Genomic DNA, 25,752 nt, shown 5'->3' with positions numbered 1-25,752 from the left:
TTGTGATCGCGGGAAAGATAAAAGTGATTATATATTTTCTATCAAAATATAGGTCACATAAATAACAAAATCGCACCGTTTGCTAGTATTTGTTCCGTCTAATGTTTTGCGCGTAATTAATTTTCCAACGAAACGGTAAGTGTTTATTTTTAAATAAGTAAGAGTCCGATGGTTGGTGCAAATGCGAAATTTATATTTATTAAAATTTTATCGAGTACAAAAACATTGCAACGAGTTTCTTTACTATTGCAAATAACAATAGACTAGCGGTAGCTATTTATGTATTGATTGTTTTCAAGGTTTTATTGATGATGCAAATAATTACTCTTATTTATGATACAAAGTTACTAAGAAAAATGTCAACAAATTACTTTCTAGCCGTTTATTTCTGTTATAATAAATCTGTATAAATCATATCGTCATCAGTATCATTATCTTCGATAAAATGTTTTAAGCGGAGATTCGGTCTCAGAAACCCACGGTAAATGGCCTTTCAAAAACCTTTACTTCTTATGAAATTCAAAGTACAGTCTCACTTACTAATTCTGGAGGCAAAAATATGATTTAATTTATAATAATAATGATAGATTTAAAAATTATTTTTTTAATATGTTAGAGACTAGATTTAGAACTTAAAAAAAGTTCTGTGTTTAGTTTAATCTTTGGTCATATTATAATTATTAAGCTACTACGTTTTACATTAGTGTCATATTACAATGTTACACAGCATTTGATTACAATCCATTGTGAATGTCACAATAGTTTTATGTAAATGAACGTAGAGCCGGCTGTTCGCCCACTGGAACTGAGACCGTCATCCGTGACGTCACGGATCACTGCATGCGCCTTGACAAATACAAAAACATGATTACTATCGACAGTTTTAATCGCATGTCATTGCACAACTTTACTTACGTATCTATGAATATTTTCCATAGATGTATATCTACCCAGTTTATAAACGAGCAAAGAATATTTGACATTTACTTTTATAAAGGTAAATTTAGTCAAGCATAAAATACAACTTGTTTTTCTCCAAAAGATACAAAAACAAATCCTCGTTTTGATACCTGCATATATTATAAATACCTTAAAACTAGTTCCTCGACATCGGACTGGACGGAAAAATTGTCAATTTAAATCTATACTAATATTATAAAGCGGAAGAGTTTGTTTAAACGCGCTAATCTCAGGAGCTACTGGTCCGATTTAAAAAAATATCCTTTTGTTGGATATTCCATTTATAGAGGAAGGCTTAAGGCTATATAATATTACACTGCAACCAATAGTTTTTTTTTAATTTAAAGCGTGCGACAGCCAGTTTTATAATAAAGATTTGGGACCATAAGAAAAATTAGTTTATAAAAAAACACAATTTTTTTTGTCTATGACATGTAGGAAATACAAACAATAACGATAGGCATTTTACAAATAGTTAGCACTTATTAGCACATGTACTTGTCAATTTTTTATAGTTATATCAAGGTTATCCAGCGATTTTTTCCTTACAATCTTTAATATACATTATACGGCAAGACCATATTTGAATAGTTGATTAACGGTTTAAGATTAATCTATGGATAAACAGAGTGCCATACTTTGTGTACCAGACAATGTAAACAACAATTGAACGTTCTTCTTCTCGTTTAACACTACTAAAGAAAAATATTGTTAACGTTTTGCAATTCTCACCGATTTTATTAACTTACAACGTATGAACCTTTCATAATGTACTAGCAACGACTTAACAGTTGGGGAACGATAAAACTAGCAAATAAATCGAGTCAAACTATCCAACTTCACGGTTTACCACAGCCTTGCCTTTGCGATAAGATAAAAGTTTTATTAACTCGCGCCTCACGCCCGCCGCCTCCCACCGTCGCTGTGGTGCGAATGGATTTCACATGTTTTATGTAAAATACCAATTTTTTTTAAAGATTAAATACATGGGCATTTTGTATGCCCCAGTTACAGAAATAAACCGATAGTTTTGATATTATAAATATATTTCATACAAAATATTTAAGGAGACGTGGTAAAGACTCATTACAGGATGCGTGAAAGGGACGTTGTATTTTTTGTAGAATAACCGAAACAAATCAGAATAAACAAAGCGCTATTAGTAATAAAAAAGCTCAGGTACAATTCCAGTACTCAATTGTGTTTATTTCATCGTGTAGCGTAATTGTCATAGTTCTAAATGGTAGTTTCAAATAAATATGTAGGTGAAAAATCAATAGCAATTTATAACACGCAGCTCGAGGCTTTAATACGTTTTTTCATGTACTGTTTCATCAATGTATTTATAACTGCTTTTAAATGACTGCCTTTGTTAGTACAATTGGTGTAGGTGTAAATATACGTTATAAAATATATCCTTGACTAATTATTTTAAAAAGTGCAAGTTATTTTTACTTATTAAAACGAAAGTCAAAGGCTATGTTGAATATTAAATTATTCAAATTTTCGTGAGACATTATACTAAACTGATATATAAACACGGCTAAACACTCACGTATATACGTCCGGTGGCAGCACCGACTAGTTTCGAGCCCATCGGGGGCCCTTCATCAGGATGAGTGGTACGGGTGAGCGACGGGCCGCGTCCGCGAAATAATACCAGTACCACTCATCCTGATGAAGGGCCCCCGATGGGCTCGAAACTAGTCGGTGCCGCCACCGGACGAATATACGTGAGTGTTTAGCAGTGTTTATATATCAGCTATGTTGAATAATTTCATAATGTATGACTTTTCACACACCTTTCTACGACGACAGAACTTAATGATGCTACTTTCTTTAAGTTTAGTTTAATTCGATTCAATTGTGAGGAATAATAAAATTAAATAGTCGAAAACTAGCCTATTATGGTATATCCCATTAAGTGTTTTTTGAATTTAACGATTACATAATATTTGTTATTAGATTAAATAAATTGTTATTATTATAATTTATCGGATATGTTTATTTTTTTTCATACAACTTTACATTTTATTTTTAAAAGTTTTTATCATCCCTCATGTAAACTTTAATACTTATGGAATTAAAAAACAGCGCGGTTTTATCACTGGCACAAAAAACGTTCAACCTTTGCTATTTTAAGTGATTTGATTATGTTCTTATACTCATCACAGATAAAACAAACCTACGACAAACAAATAAAGCTCGAATAACAGTATTATAGTTCCTTGTTCCTGGAATGACGTACTCTATGTCCATATAGTTGGTTTAACTTGTACTGCCTTTTATATAAATGGTCATAACCGGTCATTATTGTAATTTGACGATAGTTACATGTATATCGCAATAAAAGGAGCGATATAAAAATTGTCCCTTCAAAAACGGAGATGCGTTCTTGACGCGGCGGTCAAAAGGTTAAAAGGTTACAAAATTAAAAAAATATGATTCACTGTCGTGATCACGATTCGCAGAATGTCAACTGTTTTGGCAGTTTCGTAATTGTAAAGTTCGCTGGAAGTCATCTCATTATATTTTAAATTACTGTTTAGTATTAATGGTGTTGAATTTTTGTAAACAAACCATTAACTCGTATTATTGATAATAAAATAATGACAGTCGTGCCAAATGTGTTATGGATTTAATGAACCTACGCTTATAATGCAGTAACGTGTAAATTCATAACTAATACTCGTACTAGTATAAATTTATATTTGTACTAAAAATGTTCTGAAAATTGTAACAAAAACAGGAATAAAACCTCAGTCTCTTTCATTCATGTTAATATTTTAAAACAAAATGTTCCAAAACGGGCATTGAAGCTTAATTTGTAACCACTAAAGGCCACATTTTGCTTTTAACTTATTATAAGAAACAAACGGTCCTTTAATCCTCAACGTATATGTACTATTTATATATGCCTAATTAAGAGTTTAGAAATGAGGCAAAGACGCGTGGACCCTTGAGATGTGAAGCGAACTTCATTACATGGTATACAAATGTGTCAACCCACAATCAGTGTAAATCTACGATTATTAATCTCAAACAGCGGTATATCTTAAGTATAAAATATTTTTGAAAGAAGAATACGTAAAAATAGCACCTTTGTAGCACTTTCTAGAATGTTATAAAAGCTTCTTTGTGTCTTCACGTATCTTAAAAAACAAAGTTCCTTAAATATTATTAATTAATATCATCCATTTCTCAAAAGGTAATGCCTCATTAATCCTCTTAGTAAATTTAATTTTATGTTGTTTCGTAATAAGAAAAGATTATAGTTACATATGAGGTCTACAATTCTACTCATGTATTTTAATACAGGCAAGGCTTTTAAGCCTCTCTGTTCAATGAAGAAATAACTATATATGGCGTTTGCTTTGAATAAATAGTCTGTGGGTCCACAAAGCAAACTGCGTGTTGTCATTTGCCACATTCACGCCGTTGGTGTGTTCACATATTTAAAATGCATGTTTGTGTATGTGGCCAACATTTGATACATTGCATAATGGAACGTCAGCATTGTGGAATGCTTTTCATATTCAATGGAACTAGTGTGGCTAAAGCTTGTATGCATTGTGCTAACGAAAAGCTGACAGTGTTATATCAACGTTAACAAAAAGTTATTTAATGTCAAAACACACAAATCGTACATATCAAACCATACAAAAAGATAAAATCGATTTCTATTTCCCATCTGACATTTTTCTCGCTCCATTCAATATCAATTCTGTTGTTGTCGCATTGGTTTATGTGATAACAGTCAAAAGTGTGTATTAAACATTCAACGATTCTTTCTAATAATAAAACGAAACAAGTAAATTAGGTACAGTCACCTGCATAAATATTACAAAACTTCAGAAACTTATGCTTTTAAAAATATTTATGCCACATCTTTTCGCAATTTTATGATCAAAAATGTGCTATCTTGACGAATAAGTGCGCACTTATTATATAAACAGAAGTCCTTTGCAACATTGAAAAGATTTTTTAATTTATACATATTTTAGCAGCTGACTGTACAAGTTTTTCAACACAAAACTCACGTTAGTATAACAATTTCATCTCAAGGAATTAATATTAATAGTTTACATTGCCAAAAATAGATGAAGGTTTTATAGACATTTGATTAAATACAACGTGCAATTTTTGTGTTATAGTTAATCTCGTTACGTAATAGTAAAGGGAAAAACGGTTGGCTGTTGCTTACATCGATAAACAACAACTTAGCATTCAAGTCAGTCTACAAATGCTTTGTACTTAATATTTATTATGAACACGTATTTACATCAAAGAAAACATCTTGCTCGTGGAGCTTGGGGCGCTTTATGCTAAAATGTTACCGTGGATTTCCACTGGCAAGTCTCGTACAAAAAACAATGTTATCACACTAATTCGTAGTTATCTAAAAATCAAAACTTTCTTGTTTCAACTAAGTAGGATTTTCTCACTTTTTAAATTAATCATTTTGTACTGAAACAAATTCAATCGGTTTTTATATATGAATAAGCGGTCGCCCGCGATTTTCTCGCCGCAGACTTAAAAAAATAGCCTATAATGTGCCCGTGTATTCCCGTCAAACTCCCGCCAAAATCGGTTCAGCTGTTCCGAAGATTACCCGGAACAAACGCGGCCTAGCGGACAGACATACAGACAGACAAACAATTAAAAAAATGGATTTTCGTATTCTACGCAAATACATAACGCATATAAAATAGTATTTAGTAATATCATTGAAGTGTTGTCTTTGCCAATTTTTTTTTCAAAATAAAAGTTATTATACATATAAATTTGCAGAGGATATATGTATTCCTGGTATATTCTATCAAGACGGAACTAAGAAATAAAAGACTTTCTTTGTCGAATACGAAATAAATATCAAGGCAAGAAAATTAACCCTAAAGTAAGAACTGATTAAAGATCTCGGGGTTCCTTTTCCTTTTTTCAAGCACAACCACTTCCCTCCCTCAAAGGCCACGGCTACAGTTAAATGTAGAGATTATCTCGGAATTGCTTACTGGCGCCACTGTGCGGCGTGCGGCGTGCGGCGGAACAACACTCCCGCCGCTGAATATGTAATTTTCACATTTAAATCTAAAGCTTAGGACGGAATCTGTTATATATACATCATAGTATATAAAGGGATAGTTAGGGCCGGTGGATTTGACGGAGCGGGAGACCCATAGGAAGGAGAAACATCCTTTTTTGTGCGTCCCGTATAGGGGAAACTTGAAATCGTTAAGTAGGTGGCGTTGGCGTCACTAGTGAGCTGTTTATATGTTGTTATAAAAATTTATAAACTATCTTACACAAGTCATTTATTTTTAAATTTTCTAAATGAAAATTGGCGAAAGTCGTTCGTATGACTACATTGTATAGACTACTTTATACTTTGCGTATAAAATAAAGTGTTTTTGTATGTATTTGGTATATTTAGTCAAACAAGGATATCTGAACCGGTGAGAGGCCCCGTTATTACGGTTGGTTCTGTCATAATATATATAAAAACTTCTTAGACATAGCAAATGACATGAGAAGAAAATGGTTTGACAGCAACTGTTTATATATCGTGTCATATTTTGACGTTGACAAAGGGGCGCTGGTGAGCTGTCATAATTTAGTTCGACTTATACAAGGTTTAGATATCCTTTTCTATACTTCCCCTCTTGATCATGCTGACATCTATAGTAAGGAAAACGCAGTTTTACTCCCCTGTATCTGTTTTTTGCAAAGAGAATCGAGAGAAGTCTAAAAATATATTTTGTTTAGGTGTTTCGACAAAAAATCTGGGGGTTTCCCACTAGGCCGATCGGTCTACTCAATCAATAGGCCCAATGGGAATTATTATCTCATTTGGCTTGATACTTGACTGTCACGTATTTAGATAAAGCCGCGAGATAAAGTTATTAATGTTGGGAGACCCTCATAAAACAGTGTACCATCATTTTCAATTTATTAAAATCAATAAACATTGGACACATGAGCACTTGTATTAATAGTATGTATACTCAGATATCCATGATATACAAAGTTCAAGTATAAGGAAAATATTTAATTCTATTTGTAAAGTTATACAATTAGCCATTTTATCTTCATCAATAAATAATACTTGGAATTATCTTGAAACACGGATATAGCAAAATGTACATAACAAACTTAAGTTCTTTAGTAATTATATTAAAATGATGTAACTTGCTCAACGACAAAGCTTATCAAATATTTTTATTTTCAATTCACAGAAAGCCTACATAAAATTCCATACATTTTTACATAAATCTTCCGTGATGTTTACTAAGAATATTTAGGAAAAGACCACGATCAAAAATGCCGATCTAAAAATTGATAATTTTTATTGAATAAGAATTTCTACTAAAGTGTTCCTTTTCTCATATACTGTCAGAGAAACTATCTCGTTGATAAGTGAAAAACTACGCTCGAAACATTCTTTGTGTATTCTTAAGAACTCTGGATAAATAGATTAAGAATCTTTGTGAACACGACCAAACACCTACCTTTGAAACTTCATATTTCAATATAAGTAATCGCTAATGGTTCTGGACCTAACATTGACAAAATCTTACCAAGTAGAAGACACTAGGTTACGAAAAAAAAATTAAACTTAGAAACGTTACACTTTATTAAGACTGAACATAACACTGGTACCAAAACACGATTGACGTCACTAGAATTTATACTTTGATGATGTTCTCTACGGCACTGGTCGCTAACACGTTGGTACTGAGGGGCCTACACTTGCAGCAACACCAATTGTTCGTGCTGGGCACCAGCGTCTCACTGCTGATGCACTCCAGGTGGAACTGTGAGGCGCAAAGGCTACACTTGATAGACGCGCAGCCATCCATGGTACGGTTGCAGTGAGCGCATTCCATTTTTACAGAATATCTGAAACTAAAAACAAACCAAACTTAGTAAAATTCTATAAAATAGTGCTCACCAGTTCTGGCGTGTAGGAAGCCCGAAGAACTAGCGCATACAAATCTGGAGCGATTAGATGAATCGGATTCGAACGGCGGTGGTCAAGACCCTCAAATATGAGGATGAGGACTTTGAGACAGGAATCAATTGTCTTCCAGATTATTCTCGAGACAAATCTTTCACACATTTAAAACACATTTACTTAATCATCGTAAAACATTTCAATTACATTATTCAATTGCAATTTGTAGTAAATAGTAAAAGTTAAATAACCCTTACATGACTTAAAGAAAAAGGAATGATGTTTTACTTTTGAAAAAATTTTCAATTTTTATATATTTTACTGCTAATGTTTTTACTGTGACGGATAATTAGCGACTGAGGAAATATGGAAAATGAACAAACGCATTTGAATTTTTTTATTATTCTTTTTCTTGTTCTTTTCTATTTTAAAATTTTTATACCACCAGGTTCGTAACGCAGTTTACCTATTTGATGCCATGCATGGAGTTTGAACTTAAATAAATGTGACCTTTTTAGTAACAGATATTTTCTGTTCCAGAAATATTTATTTCTAAAAATCACCTTGTTTTATTATAACGTTTTCGACATTTAACACGCATGGAGAATTTCAGAATTTCTGTAAATCCAAGATGAATTCGTGAACACATGAATGTTTTAACCGAGCGGAAAGACTTGTTGGGTCCTGAATAAATCAAAAATTATAATCTCCAGCAATTCCTCGAAGTAACGGTCCTTACCGAGATATGTTACCTTTTCTCTTATATTTGATTCAGAACAACAGTCTTTGTCTTTGACACTTATAAATATTTTTGTCACAAGAACGTCATCAATTTAAGTGGTGAACAGCTGTTTATATATAAAAATTATATTTAACTTAGTCATTAATAATATACTTAACAAAAATCGAATGTTGTAAATATCATTAATAATGTAAACGCCTAAAAATACAAATGCATACCGACTGCGAAATACCATGGTTGGAGCAAATAATTACCAGGGCTTTTGTATCGGCCCCTTATAAATTATGTTATATACATAAAAGAGTTAATTACAATTGTAAGTAATGCTAAGATATTATAAGTAAATAGAAGTCATATATAACACGAATGAATGACCAGTATTATATCCATAATACGTGTCTAGAACAATTAATATTCTTTACCCAGGATTGGCTGTATATGTTGTTTTTTTTTAATATCATGTCCATTAAACTTTTAGCAAAACATAAAATGGGTACAAAAAAGCATTTCAAAATTTAGTCTATTTTTGCATTTCGAAATAATGTTCAGTGATAAAGTTTATAGAATTCAATCATTCTTATCAAACTGTGTTTGACAGGTTAAATTAATTTCTTTCGCATTTTATTGATTGTTATATCCCAAAAATAGGTTCTATTTTATCAAAAAAATATGTTTACATATAAATCTCCAAATCAAAAACGAACTATAAAGTATGATAACGAGGACTCGTTTCATAAAATTGCCGTTTCGAATACGAACATTTGTAAAAGTAAAGGGTCCAATATAAATTAAATTTACTCTTTCTCATCTGCATAATTTCTGTAGACCCTAAACTTGTTCACAGAACGTTATCGCAAAAGTAATGGGGAGTTACTTTTTTATATTTTATATCCTTTTCTGTCCAATAACTTTTCCAAACTAGTTTAACCATATGATAGGTACTTTTACGAGTAGATCAAGTATCAAAATACTCCAATGTCATCAGTCGACAACTTTTTATTAGTAAAAATTACTACTGAGCGGATAAACAAAAAATCTAAATGAACATTTACTATTATGATTGTATATTCATAAAATAAAACCAAGGCGTTTTACAAAATGAACTGTGCTGAAGGATTTGTAAAGGATTACGACTCATAGAGGCTGGTGTGTAAATTAGAACAGTGTATTTTAATTAACATTACATTAAAACAATGTATTTTTGTAATCTAAATGGTAATTGAGTTGTATATTTGTCGTAGACGCAGCAGCGAGGGTCCGGCGGCGGGCGCGCGTGTTCTGCGTGCTACGCCCGACTGGTCGGACACGGCCGTCAGCGGAGAGCACCTCTGGTCGCCCACATCCGTATCCGGCGACTGCTGCTACGTCGGTGATGCCGATTGTCAGGTACACCCTACTCATATTACTGATTTTGTTTAAAGAGATTTGAAGCGGTATCTGATCAATGGAACACACTATTTAAAAAAGTAGACGACGTTAAATTTATAATTTTCTGCCATGAATTGCTTATTAAACAATTTATGCGGCAAATTCAAGATAAAACGAATTCCTCGGTGAACCAGCGTATTCTATTTGGGGCGGAGAAAATTACAATTTCCACAACAGCAATTACCAAGTTCGAGTCTATTATATAGCTGTTGGTAGACATGTCGTTAGTTGAATGTAAGATTAATGAGGGAGCCCACGGCCATTGCCGCAGCGATGACCTGTCACTGTCGATGCGACAAAAGGCTGGCTTTGAGTTTATAGCGACAATTATTAACTAATCGCCGGCGGTTTACGTTTTCCGACATTTTAACCACCCTCGTCATTTAGAAATAGGAAAACGATTTGTATTGAAATTATGTTTTTTTGTAGCCAAGATACTTACCTGAGGAAGAATCCTCAGGTACATAGAAATGTGAAAATTTAGTATATTAAACTCTTTTCTTTTTACGTAAAATGTTATAATAAATGTGGAAAACGGTAAAATAAATAGGTTTTAATAAAATAGATGTTAAAGCCGAGGTGGCTTTGCTATTAAATAATTTATAACATGTGACAAAATAAGTTCACATCTCTTCATAAAACTTAATTTACTTTAGACGTTTCAGCCACATCATATTACCTTTATATTACATGCTATAAAAAACATGTTTTAAAATTAAATTATACAGTAGATTTACCTTTGTGAAGATTCTTGTCGCTTATTATTACTTAAATAAACATACGGGAAAATATAAATTATATAAATGTAGATCACTTACCTTCTATTTGTTCTTGTAGAATCCCTATCCCTTATTACGTATAAGAGTAACAAAACAAGTAACAGTAAGAGAAAAACCCCGGGTTAGATTTTCAGACTATACGTTCAAGTGCCAATTTTTTTAAGTATACATTTGCTTAATTTTATCTGATTCCATTTCAGTCAAAATATAAGTTACAAATTTCTTTAACCAACTTTTATTTCAATAGAAACATGGATCTCGCATGAAATGTTCGGCGTGCAAGATTGTCGCTCATACAGCATGCATCGACATCCTTATGGACCGGATGCAGTTCACCTGCAAGCCGACCTTCAGGGACGTAGGCGTGCGTCAGTACCGCGAACAGACCCTCACTCACCACCATTGGGTGCACCGGAGATCTGAAAAGGGCAAGTGCAAAGCTTGCGGCAAGGTAAGTGCAACTGACGTTTGACTTTTGTATTAGGTAACGCACCTTGCAGTTTTCAATAGCAACTAAATATATGCCATGCTAACATTATGCTAACTCGTCATTAATTTGGCACTGTGTTTTAATTGTAACTAAATAATTTAACTCATGTATAACATTGCTGTTAGATGTCTTTAACGAAGATTCAACGTTGCCAAATCACAACATGCTAATTCCTTAGTTGCAGAAAACGACGTTAACATTAAATCGGGCAATTAGATTAAATATTCAGTAGTTAATACTAAAAGCAAATAAGTACTGCAATTCTGTTAAATTTATTTTTATTACATCAAAAGAAAATCATTACAAACCACTCTTACTTAGTAAATGACAAGGGCTATCAACTATTGATAAAATTTTAAGTTTCAAGACAACTACTGTGTCCATATCAAGTTGATGAAGTACAAATGTCCATAATCACTTGAAATTTCATCATGACCTACCATGTTTTTATATCCTCGATCATTAAAATGAATGGACATACATGAATCTGACCTTTGACAAAATTGGCAAAGTGAAATTATTTATTAAATTTAACCAAAATGTCGAGGTTCATTACTGTCTTCCTTAAACTTGATTTGGTCAAGCCTTGGTCTTCAATTACATATTTTGGTAAAATACTGGTCAGCAAAATTAACTAACGAAAAAAAAACGAATCTCTTTGTCATAGTAAACCTGTTAAGTGGTAAATTCGTGAAAACATGACAAATACAAAGACCGTTCTTTTTGCATGTAATTAAAGTATCATTGTTAAAAAAATCATATTATGTTAAATGCTTTGTTAAGAACGATTATCGTAAGGAATTATAAACTAGTTTGCTTATAGAAATATTGCTTGTATACAACAATACAAGAACAGTATCTTAGCAACATTATGATCTGGTTAATCAGGTTTAATACAAGCATTTAAAAGTCAAGGCTATTTAATGGTTTTTCCTCGTTTGAGGACCTGTTTACTATATAGAAGTGAAAACACTTGATATAATGCGATATAATAAAACCAGACTCATGTTGATTGGTACTGAGTTACATGCTCATAAAATTTGTTTGTCGTTTCGATTATGAATGAGCGAATAGAAACATTAAGTCGCGTCACCCTGCTAGTACCGCCCTCCCTTTTATCGTTCACCCCCACAAGACCTTTGGGCGCCCACGTTTTCTTTATTTTGAAATCATTTGCATTTACGTCGCATGCGACACGGCACGTGCTGCCAAAGCTCTACAACGCAAAATTAAAGTTTCATTTTTAATGACGTGTTAGCATATTGCACGCATGGCGCATGCATATTTAAACACGGCTAGGCTACATTTGTGGAGTACATTTTTTTCTATATTTTTTTTTGTGTAATGTTTGAGCGTGTTTCCATGGCTTCATGTACGTGCCAGTATGCTTTATTATTTAGTACTTATAGTAACGATACGAGCTAGTAAATGTTTAGTTTTCTAAGTACGTTATATTATAGAATGATGGCTTATGGAATAGAATTGAAATTATAATTCTACTTTGAATAAAGGCAATATACATAATATTTTATTCTGAAACAAGAATCGTAAACAACTCACAATTTAGAAGGGTTACAATCAGAATGACAGAGTAGAGTATTGTTATTTGCATAAGTAATTTACCATCATATCACAAAGACATTTCGCACACACTAATGCTGTTAAAATAATGTTTATTTTTATTTGTTTTATACTTAACCTTAGTTAAAATTAATTAATAAGTATACTGTTAATTATGTTTTGAAAATAACTGTCTTTTAAGTTTACATGTATGGAGTGTTATAATTTTTATTTCGTATTCGGATGTTTATAATTTTGGTTTATGCATTTAGTTATGTTTGTTTTTATTAATTTTGCATGTTTGTTGCATGGTTGTTCTGTTGTCCCAGTCTTACCGGCGCAGTTGCTGTGGGTGGTGCATAACAAAACAATCTTCTGTAGACAAGGCTATGGAAGTAGCCAATGATAACACTGATCGTGTGGGTATAATCAATGTGTTGCCGCCTACCGCAAACACATTGGTGCTTTGCTTGTTGTTTGCATTTTATTGTTTTTAATAGTGCTATTTGACATCAATGAAATAATCAAGATTAATACAAGTTATAGTGTAATCTCCTTATTAAATGCATCATTTGATTTCAGTCGTTACAAGCAAAGTTATCATTTAGTTCGAAAGAAATAGTAGCACTAAGTTGCTCCTGGTGTAAAGACGCGTACCACAATAAAGAAAGCTGTTTTAACCTTCAAAGAATAGGAGAAGAATGCTCATTAGGTAAAGAAAGAATTGCAATATACTAAACTTTTTTAAATCATTACATATCTTTAACTAATTACATTATTTAAGGCTCTCAGTCCAATATAATAGTCCCACCTTCATGGATTGTGAAGTTACCAAGAAAGGGAAGCTTCAAATCGTCTTTGAGAAAATCGCCTAAAAAGAAAAGCGCATCGAAGAAGAAAGGCAAAGACTCAAAGAATGAACACAAGCCATTTGTTATCAAGCCGATACCGACCACTAATGTGAAGCCGGTCTTAGTTTTTATCAATCCGAAAAGTGGAGGCAATCAGGGTGTTAAATTGTTGCAAAAGTTCCAATGGCTGTTGAATCCACGTCAAGTTTTCGATCTGACCCAAGGTGGACCCGGACCAGGGTAAATATTATTTTATTATTAAAAAATGCTTTCAAAACGTTACAGTATAATATTTTCAGTTTCAGAGATAGTTCCTTAACAGTATTAAACTGAGTCTATGAAGACGAAAAAATTACATTTAAAAATAACTAGAGATTATGGATTGGAATGAATTTAGTATAAAACTTCAACTGTAGCTAATTAACAAAAACACGATGAGAAATTGAACGCTAACGTCCTCTATCCTTTCGTTTCGTTGCTGAGGAATGCAATAGCAAAGAGCGATTTAAATCTTGAGAGCTCGCTGCGCCAATCCATGGCTTAATAAAACGATCTGAGATTGTTCAGTTAATGAGAATTGGTAGTCGATCCGATTCATCTATCGAGTGTCCCTGAAGCTCTCTTCATCGATCAATTAGAATTATTACGAGTGAACTGTATACTCGCCAACTATTAATCTTAAAGTTTCACTGCGGCTGTTTAACCTCACCAAATAATAAATTGATTTTATGAGTTATTGTTCTACCCACGCCTTGTCTGTAACAAGTAAATTGAAATTGACGATATACCTATATCTCACTGATATATTGCTTCTTCATATAGTAAATTTGTTAAGTGACTTGTGTGAGAAAGTATAAATGCTTTTTAAATTGACTATGACTTTTATAAACTCATTTTGTATTAGTTTCTAATGATCCAATGATACAAATTTTAAATTCAATTATACTGTAATTTTTGTTTGTTACCAGTCTGGAGATGTTCCGCAAAGTTCCGAACCTACGCGTGCTGGCATGTGGCGGAGACGGCACGGTGGGCTGGGTGTTGAGCGTGCTTGATCGCATCGGCTCGCGGCCTGCCGTCGGCGTACTTCCCCTCGGCACCGGCAATGACCTCGCACGGGCATTGGGATGGGGTGGGGTAATGTCTCGATCATTTATTATGTTGTAATCAAATCTTCCTATGGATGAAAACATACAAATTTTATTTACTAATGAAATCAGATTAATGCAAACTCATTTTGTGGTGAGAGACGTTAGTTACCAGCGTTGCACTTTAATTTTCGTAATTATGAGTTTCGAATTCGGTAATGGTGTTAATGAAAAATAAAGTAGTTTATAATTGAAAAATATATTTTTTTTATTTTTATTAGGGTTATGAAGATGAACCGATTTCAAAAATACTGGCGCATATCGGCGAGAGTGATACTGTTCTGCTAGACCGATGGCAGCTCACTGTGGAGCCGAACGCAGCGGCATCTGGCGAAGACACGAGTAACGCAAAACCTGACTTACCTCTTAACGTTGTCAACAACTACTTCTCTTTCGGCGTTGATGCTCATATCGCCTTAGAATTCCATGAAGCTAGAGGTGTGTTTAAAAAATAACCATTATTTTCTAACAGGCGCTTTAATATTTTCCGATTTTGTAGTCGGTAGTTTTGTAATTGATAGTAATTTATTAAAATTACTTTTAGTATACGGTTTTTAATATTTTTGTTTTGTTTTAGAGGCTCACCCGGAGAAATTTAACTCACGTATCAGGAACAAGCTGTTTTACGGCACGGCAGGCGGTAAAGACCTCATGCAGCGCAAATGGAAGGGTCTCGCGGAGTTTGTCACTATGGAGTGCGATGGAAAGGACCTCACGCACGTGCTCCGCGAACATAAAGTGCACGCAATTGTGTTCTTAAACATTCCAAGGTATTAATTGAAATTAAATTACATGCTATGTTAAAATTCTCCTTTCTTTTGATTTATTATGTCTTTATATATCATGTTATGTTAGACACTTTCAGTATTATTGTATTTTAGTTACGGCGGTGGAACACATCCTTGGAACAAATCGGGAGGGGCACATGAACCGTCCACTGAGGACGGGTTAATAGAAGTTGTAGGTTTAACCACCTATCAATTGGTACGTATAAATAATTATCCTTTCAAATTGTTTATTCACTAAGAGAACGTACACCATAATCCTATGAAGTTATAACAAGCATTTCTGTTTGGCAAGTCTAGTGTGGTCTAATTAAATTGTTACTAGTATCGACTATTTTTAAATTATCCGGGTTTATTTTGAATATGTTTCCTTACTATATAGGATCATATTCTTTATCTTCTAGATAATTTTTTTTAATTTATTTAAATAAAATATTAATTTACAGCCTCTACTACAAGCTGGAGGTCACGGGACTTGTATAACACAATGCAAAACAGCAAAAATTGTGACAACTAAAGTTATACCAATGCAAGTGGACGGGGAGGCATGTCGGTTGGCGCCCTCGGTCATTACACTTTCGATACTGAACCAAGCGATTATGCTCGCTAAGAAAAAGCCCGGCAGAGTTCTAGCTCCGTGAGTAAACAATTATAATTAACATTTTAATACTAACTTCGCATGCGACAGAATTAGCATGTTACCGTAACACTCTCGAGATTCTTGTATTGAAACCAATGTCTCTGTTTTTTTTTTATAAGATAATGATTGACAATTTGTTTCATACCAGTATTTCGACAGTAGACCCATAGTTAGTTGATTAATGTTTAGATCAAAGTTCAAAGTTACACGTTAAATATTTAGATATAAATGCTTTGAAAATGACACCGTGATAGATGAGTGTTTTGAACGTGAACAAATATGACGGCGATACATAAATATATTCTAGAAAATTGACTGAGTATCGCAAAACAAGTCCCTCGTCGACCGTTTGTCACTTGATAACGGACACACTAAAGGGCAATATTTATAATACTTCAATATTTAACATAGAAGAATACAGAAATAAATTTGAATTGTTGAAATGATAAATCAATGTTATCTTTTATTACTGTCTCTTATATTACAGTTTATATTTTTCTTGGATAAAATAACTTATAAAACAATTTATTAAAATTAAAAGGCGTAAAAAGACTTCATTTAAACATTCTTAATATGATTCTAGTATATTACTGCTGGTAAAAAAAATATCTACTGATTCATGATTGGAATTTCTAAAATTAATCTATATATTGAGTCTTTAGTGAAATATTTTAATAAATTCTTAATTATAGCATTGAATAATAAATTTAATAAAAGTAAGAATAAAATAATGAATTTAAAATATTCTCAGTCTTTTTATGAAATATACAATTATTATATTACTTTAAATTAAAAACGTCTTTAAAATGATAACAAATTTTTACAGACAAACGACGTTAGATAAATTATCGCTCACTGTGAATCTCATTACAATGGCCGATTACGAGAGGCACCACTACGATAAAGAACTCCTTGCAAACACAGGTACTAACAACAACTTTGCAAATCTCCTTTTGCTTACAAATATATTAAACAAAAGACGTCAGTAAAAAAAAATAATCCTATTTAGTATTAGAAAAATAACTATTTTCAGTGATTTAGGCTTTGTTTGTATGAAATGTGACTTTTTTTATACGTTTCGAACAACGCAAGGAAACTTTCTAGAAATGTATATTTAGAAATTATTTTAGACGTAGTATTTTTTTATATTTCATTGTACGGATTGAACTACATTTTTAATGTTTTATTTCTCATCTTTACAGCGGATCGTATTGGCACTTTAGAAGTAAATCCATCGGCTGACTTGGAGCAGATGCGTTCTCTGATACAAAACATGATCAAAGAATCTCAAGCGTACTCGAGCATTGTCGATTGGTGGTTTGTTGACTGTGAGTTTTCTCACTTTTACCTCGGAAAAGTCGGTCGTTACCCTATAAGTCGGTCGTGTACTTAAATATATATAAATCTTACATCAAATAACTTTAAATCATTTTTTTTAATTCGAAGTTTAATAATAAGTAAATAATTTTTTTGTAATTTTAAAAAGATAATAAAGACAGTTGAAGGAAAGAAAAATCTTTTATTTTCTATTGCAGCGGTGACAGCTGAACGCTTCTTTCGGATAGATAAGGCTCAAGAGAATCTCCATTACGCGACTGACATCGGCCATGAAAATATCTACATACTGGACGCGGCACCTCAGACTCCGGACACGGAGAGCACGGCGCATCCGGACACCACCGCCACGCCGTCCTTCGACCGCACCGGACCATCCGTATCACTGGACACCACTACCGGACTCTCGGTCTCGCTGGACATATCACAGAGCGTTGACACCCCTAGTGCTGGCGTATCCTTGGATGTTCCGGAATCACATGCGAGGTATTAAAGGAGATGTTTATTTACTAATACTCATAGTTCCGAGTGTTTCTATTTAACCTTTTTTACACATTCTTGGTGTAGTGAATCTGGTTTGGGGAGTCCTGCAAGAACATCGGACGAACAGCAGAGCCCGCAGACGCCGCCCTCTGCCGCAGCCACTGCGCCCTCTTCTCCTGCACTCAACGCGCCCAAGATATCGCTCTCCACTTCACCCAAAGCTCCCATCTCACGAGCACTCACTCCCAAACTATCCACCCAGGATACCAACTCTCCGCCGCTTTGTACAAGTCCACCGGCCAAAGAAACCGAGGCAACTCGTGACTCAATAGCCCGCTTCAAGACGTAAGTTTGAATTGACTTTTATATTTTACAAATGGCAATTCCATTTTTGACAGCTTTCACTCAGTAATGATGGGTATCATAACAAATCTGATTTGTTTTTGTAATTCGATATTTTCTACTAAGTTTGTTGAAGTTCTTCGATCAATTTATTATTGTGAGAAAGTAAAATTTATTGGGACTTAAATCAAAAAATCCTGTTTACAAATGAACATTATTTTCAGTATCTTACAAGGATTTGATCTCATCAATGACAGTGTGTAAGTTAAGGATATAAACAATGTCATATTATCAAATGCTACTTTTCTTATATAGGAAATTAGTATTTAAATTAAACAAATTAACTCGAATTGACCTTAGTGTATATTTAATAATTTTATTATTTATTATATAATAGTATTATTTATTAATTTATTTATATAATTCTGTAACTATTAGATAAACTAATTGTGACTTATTAGTTCTTATAGATAAAGCATTGTAGTACTCTTAAAGGCACCATTGTATCTGAAAGAAATTAAATTTAGTTTAGCGGTAGCAACAAATATTTTTTAAATAACATTGCCCTTATATGGAATTGTGGATAACAAATTGTCGTTTTTTTTAATGTCAATAGAGATGCAATATAAATCACAAAATTTTAGAGATTGCACGCACGTATTGACGAAAGAAATAGATAACAAATAATGTTGTGTTGAGTGTTTATAATGTGCATATATAATTTGAATTTATTGCGCCAATAGCCAAATGGTTAAGGGTGACGGTCCTCGGTCAAATGGTCGGGGTTCCAATCCCGCCATTTGACTATTGTCGTAACCATGTCCTAGCACAAGCATAAAGCTTAGTTGGAATGGTACAAGAAATATTAGTGAATTAACAAAAATCTGCTAATATTTATAAACAAAAAAAAAATAACTATCTTCACTATTTATTTGTCTAGAAATGATACTAGAGTAGTATTAGATATTTCTGATGCTATGACTGTAGTTCACATGTTTGGACTATCTGCACTCTATCTTCTTCCGTCTTCTATTGCATGCAGCATACACGAAAAACTGTTCGGACTTGATCAAGAAGTATTTGGCTATAGGTGAGACGATTCTCAATTACATGGTAGTACTACTTTTGTTTTTTTAAATTATCGTAATATTAGTTTCCTCAGGAATTTAGGGCAATTGGAATGTTTTATTATGAATATTATTATATGAACAATACTAATAGCTACGAAGTATTCCAAAGGACTTTTTTTTATTCATTTAAAGTATGTTTATTATATCTGCGATATTATGGTCTGATTATAACTTTATAATATGTATAATTTTTAATTATGTCGCTAGTTTTGAGTTATCAGTTTTTTAGATTCTATTTACATTATTTCTTGTTTATTGTTCCAGAAATTTATTGGAAAAGACATCTGATTCACTTCTTAAAGCTGCTAAAGTAGGAGATTTGAGGATGGTAAGACTAAGCTATGCTATATTCAGTTTTCATTGTTTTATCTGCTATTTTATCATAGTCTGTTCGTAGCGATGTTTATAATCTATTAAAAAAATTGTACTGAAAAGAGTAATGTGTAATACGTAGACCCAAAAGATAAGATTATATACCTGCGTATGCAAATAGAGGCCTCGCCACTACATGTATTTGAAAAATATGCTTAATAAGGAAAGTGCCATGGGTACATGAAGCTTAACTTTGTTCATTATTCAATAGGTAAAAGACCTTCATGCTGCCGGGTACTCGCTCCTTTCAATCGACGCTACAGGTCAGACCGCACTCCATATAGCGGCGAGATACGGTAACAAGGAGGTTGTAAAGTATCTCATAGCGTGCGCGCCCACTGCTATACTGAACATGCGCGACAACGAACGTGGACAGACAGCCTTACACAAAGCGGCGGCTCACAAGCGACGGGCAATCTGCTGCATGTTGGTAGCAGGGGGGGCGTCTTTAACCCGCCAGGATCACGCTGGCCTCACACCGCGACATCTTGCTCTGCGCGCAGAAGACCATGATTTAGCTGCTTACTTAGAAAGTCAGTATAACCAAAACACAGTTTTTTTATATTTTTGTATTTGTACTGAACACAAAATCCCATATAGATTACATAAATGTTTACCACTAACTAAAAATCAAATATTTGTAATTTCGTTTTGGTAAAATTTTGTAAAATAATATTCTTTTCAGGCCAAGAACATTTTCAACTAGTTTCTGAAGACTTGGAAACAGCAGTATGAAAATTAAATATATCGTTTATTAAAGATCTGAAATGCAGTTGCTATGAGTAATGACCACGAGAAGTACAAGGATAGACATAATATCTTAAAGACTCTTAAAATATTGAATATTATACTCAAACCATATGATATTCAAAATTTGTACTTTTAATATAATTATAATTTCGACATTTTGACGTAAAATTATAATCTTTCTTTAAACTTTTTAAAATTAAGATTATTGCAATTATGATATTTCATTATAAAAATTTAAATAATAGTATAAATTAATTATATTTATAATCTCAATTGAAAAGAAAACTTTGACATATGTCACGGAAATACAATTTTCTAATGGTCTTTAAATTAGTCGAAAACAAAATAGTGATTTATATTTCCTTAATTTAAAGAATACGTGACATTTAAAAAAAATCTTATTAAAATATTTAAATAATTTTAAGTTAACTATAAGTATGAGCGATAGTGTTATTTATAACCGACTTAAAAATATAACATAATATGTAGAGGATTTTAAGTACATATTTTACGATTTTAAATTCAAATGACTGTCCTGTCACCAATAATCGAAGAATATTAATATGCCTTAGGCGAAAATGATTTTGTTCTTCATTTAGTGACGAACTAATGATTAAATCGCTTGATTTGCGTATTCTAGACATAAGACAGTGTGATAACATCCATAATAATTATTTATTCTTTAATATAAAAATTCACGACGAAGTTGCGTCTTATCGTGAGATTACACTGCCCGTAATGTTTACATAGAAATATGTTGCGAGCTCATTTACTTCTGTAAATTAGAGCTTCTCGCTCTTCATACATGTTTTTGTAAATGTTTCGGATAGTGGAAACTTACGTTTGACATCAGTAAAGGTTGTGTAGTGCGTGCGTGAGAATCGAAAGCAATTTGAAAGCACTCGTTATTGCTATTGTTTTAATTGTAGTTGCAAAAATTTGGTCTCGTTAATATTAATCTGCTTTAAAATAAAGCAACTTATATGCTTAATTTAATAGGTTAAGTGTTACATAATTATTATTATCAATATATTCAATTTCGAATTTGCCAACGATATCCTATCAAACTATTTATTTATATATTTTAATCAACATCTTTGGATAGTTTGATCTCAGGCTTGTAAGATCTATATTTTCTTGACATCATTCACTTTAAAATGTCGCATTCCTAAACTTTGCGAGCTTCTGTATTCCTTCAAAAGAGTATTTCAGTGCCTCATTGTCACAATTAATGTATTTATATTTTTTATCTCGTAAATTTTGATCAAATTGAACATTATATGTAATTTATTATAACGACTGTAACGCAATTACCTCTACTTATAGATGATGTACCTAATAGTTTTAGTATAAAACGAATTTACTCTTACTATTCGCTGATAAGCGACCAATGAAAGACAAAGCTGTGAGAAATTTGATCGTAATGTAAAAAGTTAGTTCATTATAATGTAAGTACGATTGATGTTCCCTCACTTCGTGTCCTTGAACTAGTGAACATGTTTCGAGTTTCCATTGCCACAATATCCAAACATAAATCATATTGTTGTCTCAGATTATTTAGAGAAAATTAGTGAAATAGCAATATGTAGATGTATGAATCATTACGGCATTGATAAACAATTCATGAAATAAATATATCCGTGTAGCAATTTCATCTTGAGATCTGATTTTGAAATTTGATTTGTCCTTTTATTGTAAATAAAAAATCTCCGTATCTTTAATATAGTTTTAGTGCCCAACGAAATCTAAAAATCATTACTTTGATCAGCAACGAATCTCACATCGCATCTCACTTTGATTAAAAAAATAATAGTATACATCGTTTTATATGTGAATCTATGGCACCACTTTGGTCATTAAAAAGTTTGGACAAAAAAAAAATTACACCTTGTTTATAATTATATTAAAAGTTTTATTTATAATTATTAAATCTATTGAAAAAATCAACCCTTAATCACAAATATTGTACAGAAATCTGTTACTAATATTAATATATACAACGTATTTAGGCCAATTTAAACTACAGTGGGACTAGACAAATAGGTTTCACTTCGAAGCGATTACAGAACGAACTTCAAAAATGCATAGAACTGACATTAACTTTCGATCAAATGATTTTCTCGCGCGAGGGGGGGGGGGGTTAGACAGTGCATTCGCTTCGAAGCGATTCCATAGCGAACTTCAAAAAATTTATGGAACTGACAATAACTTTCGATAAGTCATGTGACGCGCGTCATTTCCATACAATTTTGAACTTCGCAATGGAATCGCTTTGGAGGGAATGTACTTTTTCTAAACTCCCAGTTCGTTATGGAGTCGCATCAGGCAAGCACTTTGTCTAGCCCCGCAGAATCTTAAGCACTAGTGATACTTTCCTATTAGATGTTACTAGTCCTTGTACATAATGTATTGGAGGCCTTCATTCGAGTTATTGTATATCTCTTATGTATATATTAGCTCACTAGTATATTTCTCGACCAAATTCTACTTAAATAATGGCATAGCGTATATTATATCACTAGAAAATATATTTCTCACACTGATCTAGAATTCCTTACAACGCTAGTGAAAATAATTTGTAACGTTCTGATGTAGCATAAATTTTTTAAATTATGATGATTTTAATATTTTTTCATTCGTTAAATTGATTTCTAATAGTACAAGTAAGTATCAAGACGATTTTATCCAATTTAGTATTTGCTTCAATTTGAATCAATTGCAACAAAAGAATATAGTACAGTATGTTTTAAAATTCAACAACTAAAAGTCAAGGACAAAGAAATAAGCGTTCAAAACTTCATTTTTTTTATAATTTATTTTATTCCATTTTCAAATTATTAGTACTATCCTATCTGTGCATATTATAAGGGAAGTGCTACGATTCTAAATTATAACTTTGAAGTGTTTGAACACAACCTTCATAAATTCAACTGCTTATAACATAGGCTTAAAAATCTTATGATTATTTTCATTTTCATTGACAGTAAGTTTTAAATTTTTTCAGTTGGTTGTATCAATTTTAATTTAGTAATAAAAATGATATCGGAACATTCCATTTAATTTGTATAGTATGTTACGAATACATTTTTTTATTAAACAATTGTATATATAGTATGTTTAAAAATACCTGGGAAATGCTAATTCTGTTTTATTAAATTTGTTATACTCTAAATTGTTTATGGAATTGATATATTAAGTAATTACTTAATATAAACCAGGCAATAAAAGCATTCCAATTGTTTTTAAAACATATACATATTTTATGATTACATCATGGCATTGTTACTTTAAGATTATTTAAGAATAAGTTAAATTAACGAATCATTTGTAGTGATTATTTAAATTTTATCTGCCTGTTTTGACTATATTAACACTTGCATTGATACATATCGCCATCTCTTATATTCTCTTTGAAAAAACAAAGACGACAATACGTATCAATATAAGTATCACGTCATTCACGGTAAGCGCTCATTCACACGGGCGCTTTTTTAACGCCGCGTTAAAACTAAACGTTGCTTCTCAAACAATGAACGCTTTAAAAATGATACTTATTCTATTCATATAGAGCTCAAAATTCAATACTGTGCGTTTTAAAACCTCTGCCTGATGAATAAATACCTGAAAATGCGTTTGTTTTATGTCAAAGCTTTTTAACGCGTGATAAAAAGCGCCCGTATGTATTAGGGCTGAGATGACGATGTTTGATTAATGGGTGTTTTCATTTGAATTGTTGTTAGTTAATTAATATAATTGTTGCTTGAATGTTAAACTTTTTGTTCGGTTAAAATAATGTGGAATATTTAAATGAGTATTCTAGTTAACTAATTCTCATAGGTATTATACGATTTTAGATAAAATTCCATCATAATTTTCAGTAAATAATTGTGATTTATATAATGTTTCTATTTAAATTTATTCTGTTACACAATTGTTTCATATTGGAATATGGCAAATGAATCTGACCTTCATCTTATGAAAAAGGGAACTTATTCAGTCGTGAGCTCTTTGAATGTGACTTCGACTGCTTTTATTATAAGAATATTTAAAATTTGACCTAACATTTGTATTAACTATTGTAATTTGAATAGAATTTTGAAAGCACTTCTGTCATATAGGTAACATACTTATTTTTGCACTCGATAAAGTTACTATTTTAAATAAAGTTATTTGATGAAGTACACTGAAGAACAATAAATAAAACTAAAAACGCTAATCGACTTTTATTTCACATATATCCTTAACGGGGAGAACATCTGAAACTAAGTTGGTGGTGTATGCGCCCGCAGTCTATGATGTCAAAATTCAAAATAATTCTATCTAAAATAAATAAAACCTACTACTTAGCTATAAAAAACAAAAGACATCTACACTTCTTTGGCCGGCTATAAGACGTGATATTTTGTGCCTATTTGATTTTCGCCATATAGCATCTATTAACGCTGACGGTAGTTGTTTGTGGTGGTACTGAGTATTCGAACTAATAATGGAGATATAATTAACTAGTTAGTGTCATTAACAGACGCTTTTAATTCAGATCAAGTAATTTCCAAGCAAAAACACATATTAATTTACAGAGATCAGTGGTCAGCAGTGTCGATTAGCGAGACCTATCTTCAGCAAAGACAGTTTTTCTCCCCATTAGAACGTCTATTTTTCGACGTTTAATAATTACACAGAATAGGATAGGTTTATCGGATATCGTTAACCTACTTAAAATGACCACTCTAATAATAACAGTAAAAATAGGCGATTACATTAATTTAAAAAATAAAAGATTTATATGCAATTAATATACAGTCCACCACTGCGTTGAATATGGCCTAATCACCCTTAACTTAGGGTAGGCTCCGAGCCCCTCGGTGGGGAAGTATAGTGAGCTGATGATGATGCTGATACAGCCCACTAAATAAGATAAATGAGGGCCCTAGACAAATGAAGTAGTACTATAGTCAAGACAATATTTTTCCTTATAACACTCAACATTATGCAATAGTTGTATAAA

General features: G+C 32.4%; 1 protein-coding gene and 1 long non-coding RNA gene across 3 annotated transcripts in view; one reads left to right on the top strand and one right to left on the bottom strand.

Annotated features, from left to right (window-relative positions):
* Positions 1-20,903, top strand: part of rdgA (retinal degeneration A) — a 56,254-nt gene extending 35,351 nt beyond the window's left edge. The window contains exons 2-19 of one of the 2 annotated variants that reach the window (XM_013319770.1): positions 9,896-10,040; positions 11,109-11,312; positions 13,241-13,330; positions 13,494-13,623; positions 13,696-14,002; positions 14,731-14,899; positions 15,132-15,348; positions 15,488-15,680; positions 15,792-15,894; positions 16,142-16,332; positions 17,162-17,259; positions 17,538-17,663; positions 17,871-18,156; positions 18,238-18,498; positions 19,538-19,585; positions 19,890-19,953; positions 20,209-20,530; positions 20,683-20,903. In XM_013319770.1, coding sequence (XP_013175224.1) covers positions 9,896-10,040; positions 11,109-11,312; positions 13,241-13,330; positions 13,494-13,623; positions 13,696-14,002; positions 14,731-14,899; positions 15,132-15,348; positions 15,488-15,680; positions 15,792-15,894; positions 16,142-16,332; positions 17,162-17,259; positions 17,538-17,663; positions 17,871-18,156; positions 18,238-18,498; positions 19,538-19,585; positions 19,890-19,953; positions 20,209-20,530; positions 20,683-20,732 — 3,004 coding nt within the window. In that variant the 3' untranslated portion in view covers positions 20,733-20,903. The remainder of the gene's footprint in view (positions 1-9,895; positions 10,041-11,108; positions 11,313-13,240; positions 13,331-13,493; positions 13,624-13,695; positions 14,003-14,730; positions 14,900-15,131; positions 15,349-15,487; positions 15,681-15,791; positions 15,895-16,141; positions 16,333-17,161; positions 17,260-17,537; positions 17,664-17,870; positions 18,157-18,237; positions 18,499-19,537; positions 19,586-19,889; positions 19,954-20,208; positions 20,531-20,682) is intronic. The other variant, XM_013319769.1, reaches the window with a different exon arrangement.
* On the bottom strand, positions 7,568-8,276 carry LOC106123442 (uncharacterized). Its single transcript, XR_001228167.1, has 2 exons — positions 8,170-8,276; positions 7,568-7,863 (listed from the first exon to the last, which is right to left on the bottom strand). It is a non-coding gene; the product is annotated as an uncharacterized LOC106123442 (long non-coding RNA).
* Positions 20,904-25,752: the final 4,849 nt, after the last annotated feature.

This window comes from Papilio xuthus, unplaced genomic scaffold (genome assembly GCF_000836235.2).
Source record: "Papilio xuthus unplaced genomic scaffold, Pxut_1.1 DF826115.1, whole genome shotgun sequence".
NCBI lineage: Eukaryota > Metazoa > Arthropoda > Insecta > Lepidoptera > Papilionidae > Papilio > Papilio xuthus.
Note: the sequence above shows the minus strand (reverse complement) of the source record. Positions and strands in the feature narration are given on the sequence as shown.